Source organism: Nelumbo lutea, chromosome 4 (assembly GCF_056320005.1).
Source record: "Nelumbo lutea isolate HS-2025 chromosome 4, American lotus-T2T, whole genome shotgun sequence".
Taxonomy (NCBI): domain Eukaryota; kingdom Viridiplantae; phylum Streptophyta; class Magnoliopsida; order Proteales; family Nelumbonaceae; genus Nelumbo; species Nelumbo lutea.
This window is the reverse complement of record NC_142687.1, coordinates 45,159,753-45,170,432: the sequence shown is the minus strand read 5'-3', so window position 1 is coordinate 45,170,432 and position 10,680 is coordinate 45,159,753. Positions and strand designations below refer to the sequence as shown.

Sequence of the window (10,680 nt, the reverse complement as noted above, 5' to 3'; positions counted from 1 at the left end):
TGGATTAAATTAAGCTTTTGAAACATTAGTCGGTTCGGTGTCACTAAGATCGGCCAAAAAAACGGTCAGATCATATTCGGACCGCGATCAACTCTACTGGAACGCTTGTAAATCGGATCATGGTTCATGGTTCTTCAAAATTACTGGTCCAGGTATGACAAGACTGGCCTGAACGATGTTTCTTAAAAGTTCCCGCCAAATTTCAGTTTGGGAGTTGGGACTTAGGACAAAACTATTGGCAGTTTGGCACACATACAAAAGCGAAATATATCAGTAGGTTTATTTCCCCCAAAATTTTAAAATAATATAAATATAAATTTAGCAAAAAAAATGCTAAAACTTTTATTAATTATGTGTGTGTGTGTGTGTGTGCATCACCATTTACCTCATATTTAATCAGAAAGATCAATGTCAGGGTTGCAATATTTACAGCAGTAAAAATATATAACCAATTCTATTGTAGTCTGTATCTGACTAGACATTGCTGTAGAATCCATTGTGATCAATTTGATTCAAGCTTTCACAGGATTTGATATTCTTGATGGCCCAATAAGAGATCTGGTATAAGCAACAGGCAAAGCCAGTAGCTTATTAGCTTTGCTCACATATGCCCTCTTGGTGAAGTTGTTATAATCATTAGCTTCAATCTCATCCAGTATCTGCCGATACAATAGCAGGGATGCCCATACCTGCAATATACAATACTAAAGGTATCAGTTACACAGATTTAGAAGGCTTTAAGCAGATTAAGCAAAGTCTGTTGACAGGATGATGTTGGGGGCTCTTCAGGAAGGTGTTTACCTAAAAATGGCTGCATTAAGTAACTTTTAATTCTCTTGTTTATTTATTTTTACTGGGGGTTTGGGGCAGCTGCATTGCATTCCATTTAACTGATAGAATTCAGTGAATCTATCAGTTCAGTTTCAAGCTTCATGGCTCTCTAGATGGAGAAATCTGTATGACAAAGAAAATGGTTTTGAGTTGTTCATTAACAAATTAAGAAGGATCCTCTGTGCAACATCGTCTGTATTTTAAGAGGAGCGATCCTATGGAAACGCCTTGAATGAATATCTTGTTGACAGTTTGATTTTCACCATTTCCTATTTCTATCACAATCACTCAATCAGCTTGTAGATGATAATAGGGAACATACATACAAGTCAAATCACTGCCTCATTGTGATTAAGTGGTGCTGTTAATGGTGGTAAGTGGTATATAGACTGAATGTTTCAGTTTGTACACCATTTTCCATTCTTATGGTACTTTCCCTCTAGGATTTTCAGAATTCTGAATATTTTTCCTTTCATGTTTTTATTTTCTTACCGGCCATCTACTGGCAGAACTGAGCTCTGTAACCCCTTTCTCTGCTTCATCAAAGAAAATCCTTGCCCTCAGAATTTGGCTCTTCATGAAACTCCTCCATTTGTCTGTGACCTTACCTGCAAAGATATCCTCATCCGAGAGCCCTGCCTGTGCTAGCTCATCTTGTGGCAGGTAGATTCTCCCTCTTTTTGCACTGAATTGAAAAGGAGAAACACATAAGAAATATAGACTTTCATAACTGCTAATCAAGTTAGAAAATGAAGAAGCATTGCCTCGGTACTGTACTAACAATACTACTGGGTCTATTTGGTCAATGCGCACCATAGACCAAAAAGGACATGGGTTGAAGTAGTAAGAAATGATTTAAGTGACCATAATTTAACAATGGATATGGCATTAAACAGAATGGAATGACAAAGCAGTATTCATGTAGCCAACCCCATATATATGGGATAAGGCTTGGATGATGATGAAGATGTCAATGACTTAAGAAGTACTTACTCTTCTCCCACATCCCTGAGTATGTTGGTCAGCTGATTGGCAATTCCTAATGCCAAGGCAGCATTATAGACACTCTCTGTTGTTGCCTGTGATTCAGGTGCAATACCCATGACTGGAACACTCATTAATCCAACAGTCCCAGCTACATAGTAACAGTAGAGATAGAGTTCGTCAAAGTTCTTATATCTAGACTTCTTAAGATCCATCCTCATTCCTTCGATCATGTCTTTGAATGGCTGAAAAATGAGAGATTCCATTCTTGGATAAGAATTTTATCAAGATCATTGGCTCAAAAAGTTGGCAAGTATGACTAGTAAGTATATGCAAGTATGGAGCCCGGAATTGAAGGAATTAAATATATAACAAATATGCACATTAAACATGCTAATCAAGAAAGAAGAGAAGAAGAAAAATAAAACAAGAACGACAAAGACAATCACATGGAAAACCAGAGGTAGCATGCACCTGAATATCAACAGGAAACTTTGCAACTGTATCTGCTAAAGCTGCATCAAGCATATCAAATGGACGGCCTGCAAATAAATCTTCCAACCTTGATTGCCACCTGTCCAAAGCTGTTGGTGTTATCTGTGATGCATTGGGTCCATCTACAAGTTCGTCTGTTCTTCTGCACCAAACTGCACAAAAAAGAAATTAATGGAGGAAACAAAGTCCTACTTTATCTTCCATTTTGCATACACATATCAGAAGCACAATTTTATACACAAACATGTAGATATGATAAAAAAGACCAACTTTTCCTTTCAAGACATTTTTCATTAAAATTGTATGGTGAAGGTTGAAAATATTTGGAAAAACATAGAGAAAGCAAATGCATACAAAATTATCCAGGTTAATTCTAAGTCCACAGAAAAAAAAAGACTATACTAGGGATTTACTATACTAGGGATTTCAAGTAACCAATGCAGCATTGCATGTTTTATTAACAGGAGATGCACCTGAGGTTATAGAGAACTAAGTTAGATATAGTTATGAACTTTGGAGAGAGCCTCAGCCTCATGTTAGTTAGGTTCTTAATTTCTTTCAATTAGATTGTTGGCCAAAAAGATCAGATCATATTCAATTGTAAACTCTCCAATATGTGTCCTGCAGTGCCAATAATTTAGGGTTCTAATTATCAGTGTCCAAACTAAGATATTTATCTTGGTGATCAGAGAAAACGTTCAGAGGTTATGCCAAGACAAATAAAGAAAGATAAGAAGCATATGACCTCAAATGACATTAGTAAAGTTGTTTATATTTACTTTTTATCTTTCTGAGATGATTTTGGCATGTCACTGTAGAAGTGCAAGCTTAAGAGAGACAGAATATTGGTTTGGAGAAAGCTACCCCATTGTGTTGTCATATATGAATTTATAGAAAGGGCCTGATGGGGAATATAATGGAATTTCATATTTTAGAAATGTCACTATCATAAACTTAAGATATCATCCCTTAAAACCAACTAAAAAGAAGAAACCAAAAGAAAAATCCTTCACTGGCTCTAGCTGTATCAACAACAAAATCATCCAAATATCATGTCTTCAAGCTAGCCAGCTAGAAGTAGCAACTGCCAATTTTCAAGGACAGATGATATAATTTTCCCACATCTCCCCCAAGCCCACAACAAGATGAGCATTTGAGAAACTGTGAGAAGCTGTCCTTCCCTTATTTTATTTTTGTTCCACTTTCATGAGAAATGGTGATCTTTGCTAAAACCATAATCTCAAAATTTATCCCTCACAATTACAAAACTAGACCTTAGCTCCAACAGAGTCTATCATATCATATTGGTAGGTCAAACGTTCACCACCATCCTACCTTGATGAAGCTGAAGTTATTCCCAAGGTTAACAAGAGACAGTTGTTACTGACTCTAGCATAAGGTTTAATCATAGATTCTTCCCTTCAATATATCAGATGGGTTATTCTGCTACTACAACTCCCCACACTGCATACCATTTAACTTATATGCTGGTCATTCTCATTTTCTGTGCTTCCTTTAAATTGAAATACATCCCATTTAACATCTGAATCCATTCTTGTTGGAAGGTCAGAGGTCTGTGCAAACTGGAAAGGAATAAATGAAAAGAGTGTCCCTAGTTAGAGGTTGCAATCACTCACCATAAATTGCCCAGATAGCTCTTTGCCTCTCAGGAGTCATGAGCAGAGTCCCTGGACCAAGTAAAAGGAAAATATATAAGATTTGTGCTACAAAGAAATCTGGTTTAGTTAATTAACAAAGGGCTTATCCAAAACTAAGCAAATAAATAAATAGCAAAGGAGGCTTTACAAAGAGAAGAGTATACAAATCTACAACTGGGGAGAAAAGAAAATTAATGAAAAGGCTAACCCAAGTAGAACGTCTTTGCATACTCTGCACATACTTCTCCACACCGGTCATAAGCTTCATTCAACAAACTGAGAGTTCCCGGAGAAACCATGTCCAGTTTCACATCGAGAGCTACACTAGACTTCAGCTGCCTTTCAACCAGAGCTGCCTGTTTAAGCACCACATCATACACCTTCTGTTCTGAGGAGATAGCATTTTCCCCAGCAGGATTTGCAACCAAGCTCGACAAAACAGGGAAGTTTCCACTGTTCTGTGACCCAGACAAACATGAATACTTCAAATATGAACCGAGAGAGCAAGAACCCCATCTGGGTTTCTTCCCCTTCAGTCTTCCATCAAACCTTGCAGACAGAGCTCGACTTAAAGAGTTTGAACCATCAAGAGACCGACCTCCCTCTCGGATTGTCTCTGAAAAACCAAGGCAGTTGGAGATCTCTGTGTTGAGGGAGAAAGCCCACAACAGTGTAGCAGCTGGCATCTTGCACTCCTATAGCAATCCCTGGATATTCCTCTCTCTCTCTCTCTCTCTCTCTCTCTCTCTCTCTCTCTCTCTCTTATCTATCTATCTACCTCATGGTAGAGAGAAACAGTGAGCTGTCAATTCTTCTACTAACCCAACTCACTTTTGGTGGGGGAGGGGGGGAATGGATCACAGGAACCGCAAAAGACCAAATCAGATTCAGAGAAACACAGAATGTATGCTTCTAATAAAAAAACCTCAGAAAACAGACGATCCAAATAATTGAAAATTCAATATGGACTAGCTAACAACTTATACAAGAACTAGTCCCAAGAAAGATCCCCAGTTCTTGAACGGAAATGGAAGCTGGTATGTTCTAAAAAGGATAAACAGGAAGATAAAAAATAAAAAAAAAACCCTGAAAATAAGCCTAAACAAAATCAAAAAACCAAAAAAGTGGTAGAGAGAGAGAAAGAGAGAAACACCAAGCTTCTGATTCCTACAGACTAAGATGATTCAGAGCTCCAACAGAATAAAAGGTCAGCAATTGCCTCCTTCTTCTGCACCGAGCAGGTGGTGGGTACTCTCTAAATCCTCAGTTGCTCAAACCAAACTTGCCATCAAATCCGCCATTCCAAAAAACAGACCAACTAATGCCAAACAATAAAATAAAAGAACCACCCTGTTTTCACTCTCCACCACTCACAGCAACCTCCATTAATTACTGCAAGCACTTACGTCAACATTACAAACAAAACCTACGAATATCCTAGAATCTGCTCGACAACCAGCACACCACCCATCACTCCACTTTTCTTGAATCTAAATTATCACCATTTCTCCAATCAAGTTCTCACTTGTGCCCTGTTCTTCTCTTTCACTTTTCTGTTTTGTCCCTTCCCACGAGCCATATCACCAATTTGAAAGAACAAAGATGAAACGTGGCACTAATCGATCTAGCGATTGAGATAACGTTATCAGATAATCTATCCGGTTGAATTGCTTACGTGTTCGAACCTGACAAAGAATCACGTCGCATGGGTATTCTCGTCAATTCATCCATGAAAAGGACGATGAATTGGGGGTAGTTTGTTCAGTAAGTTAGAGTGGACTTTGCTAGTAGGGACCTAGAAAGCAGACCTCCTGTTCTTAGTCTCAACACACCAATTACATGGTTGGACGGTGAGTTATAGTGGAACACGTTGAGTTGCACTTTTCTGGTAAACCACAATGGAAAGTGGAACTTGCGTTTAGAACTTAAAATGTAATTGCATAAACCAGGAATCTCTGCAAAGAGAATTCTATATTTGTTTAGACCTTAGAGAAAGTGGAATTGAGATTCAATGAGGATTCTCCACGTGGGGAGATTTTGGGTGTCCGATTGGGATCTACTTGACACTCATTTTGGCGTAGATAGATACTATCTAAACTTGTGTCAGTATTATTTAAAGCTCTATTGCAGAAATTAAGAATGCTTTTGGAAACAATGCTAATAAGTGTGAATGTAAATATGTAGAGCGTAAAACTGTTCATATAAAGTGTAAAGTCAGATTAGTTTTGCAATGACGAATTTAATTTCTTGTCAAATAGACTTTTGACTGTAATTGATACAAATATGAATTCTAATAAAACATATGCTTTTACATCTTATTATCAAGATGTAAATATCCATTGATGTATCATTTGTCAATGCATAAATGTAATGTTGCCAAATACATACAAAAGTGAATCAAGAGTATAAATTTAACCTGAATCGGGATTTACACTCCATTTGCATCGTTTTTAAACACAGTCTAAGAAAATCGCTATTATAATCTTTTGTTAGTTATGTGCCTCAGACGTGTTTTGTATATTACAGTCATTCCTATCCCTAGGATGACAACTGGGGTTCTCCTTCCAAGGCTGTTGGATCGGATTAGGATTTTCTCTTTTTTAGGGTAAATTGCTAAACCTCCCTTGAAATTTTTTACCCTTGCTGAAACATTTTCTAAAGTTTAGTAATTGCAATCACCTACCCTGAACTTTTGATAAAGTTACAAGTAGACCTCTGGTATAATCTTCTAAAAAAGGCCTAAAATTGTCTAAAATACCCATGCAATTACTATTGAGGTTGGTTTTACGGGATGAAAAAACAATACAAATTTTATGAACAACAAAAACAAAGAGAATTTAAAGTTGTAGCTTTACCTTTGAGTGATTGATATAAAGGGCAATTTTGAAAAACAAATCAATTTTAAGAAATTGTAACAGTTTGGGATAGAATTTGAAAATAAATATTTTTGTGAAAAGTAATTATATGGGTATTTTATACATTTTTATGCATCTTTAGAATATTCTACCAAACGAGTTCTACTTGCAAGTATCTTGAAAAGTTCAAAAAAGATAATCACAATTACCAAATTTAAGGGGATTTCAACAACAATAAAAAACTTCAACAGAAGTTTAAGCAATTTATCCTTTTTTTTTTATTTGGTAGTGGAGATCGAAAGAGTACATCAGCCTTAAATGAAAGAATGTTGATTTGGTATTGGAATCTTCTTGATTGTTAAGATTCAGTATATGATACCATCCCTTAATGTCATTAGGCTTTGATTTGATGGAGAGAGAATTTTTAGGTGATAAACAGAATGCAAACCTAAGATACAAATTTGTGGGTCTAGAGCCCCATAACTTGCCACCTGTCCTATGTGTGGAGTATGAAATCTATCAATAAATGGGTGCTATTTAGGAGTTCAGTGGGGCCAAAAATCAATTGGTACAAAAGGTTATAATCTTTGTTTGGAGGTGTTTAATTTTAAACTTAAATTAGTATAGAGGAAAAATGGAAATTTTCAATATCTAAGATTGATAATTGAAGTTGAATGAATTTAGCCTTTGAGCTGTTAGAAAGAGAGAGAGAGTACAGGATTGAATTTTTAGCTAATAAAGGGTTCCTAACCCAATACAACATCTGAGTTCCACAAGATTCCTTTTGACAAGTATAGGTGGCATCATATATAGCAGAATTTCCTTTACTTAACCGAGTTTCTAATCTTCTATATATGACCAACATTGCACAAGATAAATGCATGTAATCCATACTATATTAGAGAGAGAGGGTCGCGTGGCTCTCCTTATGATTTTTGTATAATTTGTAAAATTAATGAGATTAAGTTAGGCCCTTATGGGGTTTTGGGTGGAGGGTTAAATTGTATACGGCCCTAACCTTTGGATATGAGAATAGGCATGTGTTCCCCCCTTTATTTTCTTTGTAATTCTGTTTTTTTGCTTTATCTTTTCTTAAAATTCATACTCTCTTTTACATTTCTTATAAATTTTTCTTTCCTCTAAATTTTCTTTTATCCATCCATTTTTTCTCTCACAAAAAAGTCTTTCCTCCTACGAATTTGTCCCTAATTTGATCATGCGATGGATGAATTGTTGTTAAAAATTACCCATATTCTATATAGGAGTGATGGTTATGGGTGAGTATGTGAATAGCCTCATGTTTTATATGTTTAACTAAAACAAAAAACAAAAAAGGAAAAAGAAAAACTGAAAATTTAGATGAATCAAGGAGAGGTTAGGAGTTGTGATGTGGAAAACTCCATATCATGGCTCAGTTTGAAAGGAGTACAAATACAAATATGTAGAATGCAAAACCTTGTGTTTTGTATGTATTTGCATGGTACATAGTATTCGTACTCCTTCCAAACTGAGTCTTATGTAACTAATCGAGACCCATGTGATGTGCATATTTTTTTAGAAACATTAAAGTAGAAAGCCCCATGCATTTTCAACTGAGTTTAATCGATCCAAGTCGAGCATTATTTTTTGGGTTATGTCTAGTCAGTCTAACCACAACCCAAGTTGCATAATAGTATAAGTAGCCAAATTTTGTATAAATTTGTTGAGACCCATGTGATGTGCATGATTTTTTAGAAACATTAAATTAGAAAGCCCCATGACATTTTTTCAATGAGTTGAGTCGATCCAAGTCAAGCATTATTTTTTGGGTTATGTCTAGTCAGTCTAACCACAACCCAAGTTGCATAATAGTACAAGTAGCCAAAATTTGTATTAATTTGTTGAGACCCATGTGATGTGCATGATTTTTTAGAAACATCAAAGTAGAAAGCCCCATGACATTTTCAATGAGTTGAGTCGATCCAGGTCGAGCATTATTTTTTGGGTTATGTCTAGTCAGTCTAACCACAACCCAAGTTGCATAATAGTACAAGTAACCAAATTTTATATTAATTTTTATTATTTTAAATGAAATTTAAGTGGACTTTAGATTAACAAAAATCCATTATTATTATTATTATTATTATTATTATTATTAAAATGAAGTATAATTTTAAAAACTTGTTCATGTTATTCATTTGAATGGAATTTAAACTAATAAAATATAAATTTAAAATTAATAAATTTTCATTATTTTTTGTTAGTAAACTAATTTTATTGATTTAATAATGACTACTCAATTTCGGTTATCTTTAAGTGGATTTTAGATTAACAAAATAATTATAAATCTAATACTTTTTATTAATTTTATTGTTTTATTAATAGATTTGTATATTGACTATTATAATTTTTAAGTGGAAATTAAATGGTTTTAAAATTATAAATTTTATTAGAAATAACAATTAATAGTTATTACATGATTACATAACTTTACTATTATTACTTATTTTATTATCTATTATTTTTATTTTTATTTTTTTAGATATTTTTTACTTATCCTATTTTAATATGCTTGGTGGAAAATTAGATGCATGTACCCACAATCTAAATACATGCATCCAACTATCTGAGGGATAGTGACATTGGAAGGTGGATTATGTGATATAGTAGATAGTAAAAATTTTAGAAAAGGGAGACCTTTATAATTCTGACATGAGATGATAGAGATCCATATCGGAGTGAAAAAGAAGAGTAACAGTGCTGAAGTCATGCAAGAGAGAAAAAAGAAGAAAAATGTTTTTTTGATAAATAAAAAGAAAAAAATATATGTTAAGCACAAAGGTTTTAGCTAAACAAAGTATACAGGCAAGTTAAAATTTCTATACGATACACTTAATACAGAACACACCATAAAGTATCAATAATTCCCAGAACCTCAAATATTGGATATTTTGGAATTTAGCAACTTTCAGGGGTAGATATGTAAGCCTAAAACTGACCCCTCAAAGAATTTTGACAAGGAAAAAAAAACAGTTATAAAGTATCGACACCCAATAAGCCTATTCGTACATATTGGGTATATCGAAGTTTAAAGTTTAAACCATGCTTATATGTTTGATTTATAGCAATTAGCTATGGAGGTTATAAACATGGATATAATGACCATTGCTAAAAGATGATTAAGTCTTTAAAATTTTAGCAATGTTAATAGCGATAGCTGGTCTCTTAACTACAGTTTTTGTTAACCGTGGTTAAAACACACCACATGGCATTGGACTGAAATAGGACTGTCGGAACCAATGGCATGGAGCTTGCCGACAAACAAGGGAACATTAGGCATATCCACCAAGAACAAATATATTGCCGATATGAGTGGAGTACTTTTTGGCAAAAGCAAATAAATTCATAATTTAATACAATCCACCAAAAGAAATATATATATATATATATATAATGCAAATCTGTTAATTCGATCCACCGAATTCTTTTTTTAGAAATTCGGTAGCTTGTGTTTTGGTCTTTTTCCTGCTTAGTATTGGGAATAGTCTAACTACTAAAAATGATGTTTTAAAAAGACGCACAAAGTCTGTTTTGAGCTATTTTTGGAAAGATCTAAATGGAGCTTTTTTCATTTTTTTCATAATGTTTTTAAATAGAAAGATACGCAAGAAGATACACCTTAACCAAATGGTCTTCAAGGTGTTAAGAAATACAAAAGCTCACATCGTCTTTTGACTGTCAAGTCTATGGAAAGATCTTTTAAAAATGAATTGTCAAACGGCAGCTATGTTAAAAGAGATGAATGCATAACTCTCAATGGTGATATGAATTTACGCCGGTGTGAATGGTAGCAATAGGAGTGAATTGGTTTCATTAGG

The 10,680-nt window shown here is 34.6% G+C and overlaps 1 protein-coding gene across 1 annotated transcript; it reads right to left on the bottom strand.

The window, feature by feature from the left end:
* Nucleotides 1-317: 317 nt before the first annotated feature.
* Nucleotides 318-5,533, bottom strand: LOC148855536 (phytoene synthase 2, chloroplastic-like). The gene is given in 8 exon segments (XM_088981934.1): nt 318-689; nt 1,324-1,516; nt 1,825-2,060; nt 2,290-2,366; nt 2,369-2,394; nt 2,396-2,462; nt 3,948-3,998; nt 4,177-5,533. Coding segments are annotated over 8 exon segments (1,305 nt in total). The 5' UTR covers nt 4,655-5,533; the 3' UTR covers nt 318-512.
* Between the last annotated feature and the right edge of the window lie 5,147 nt (nt 5,534-10,680).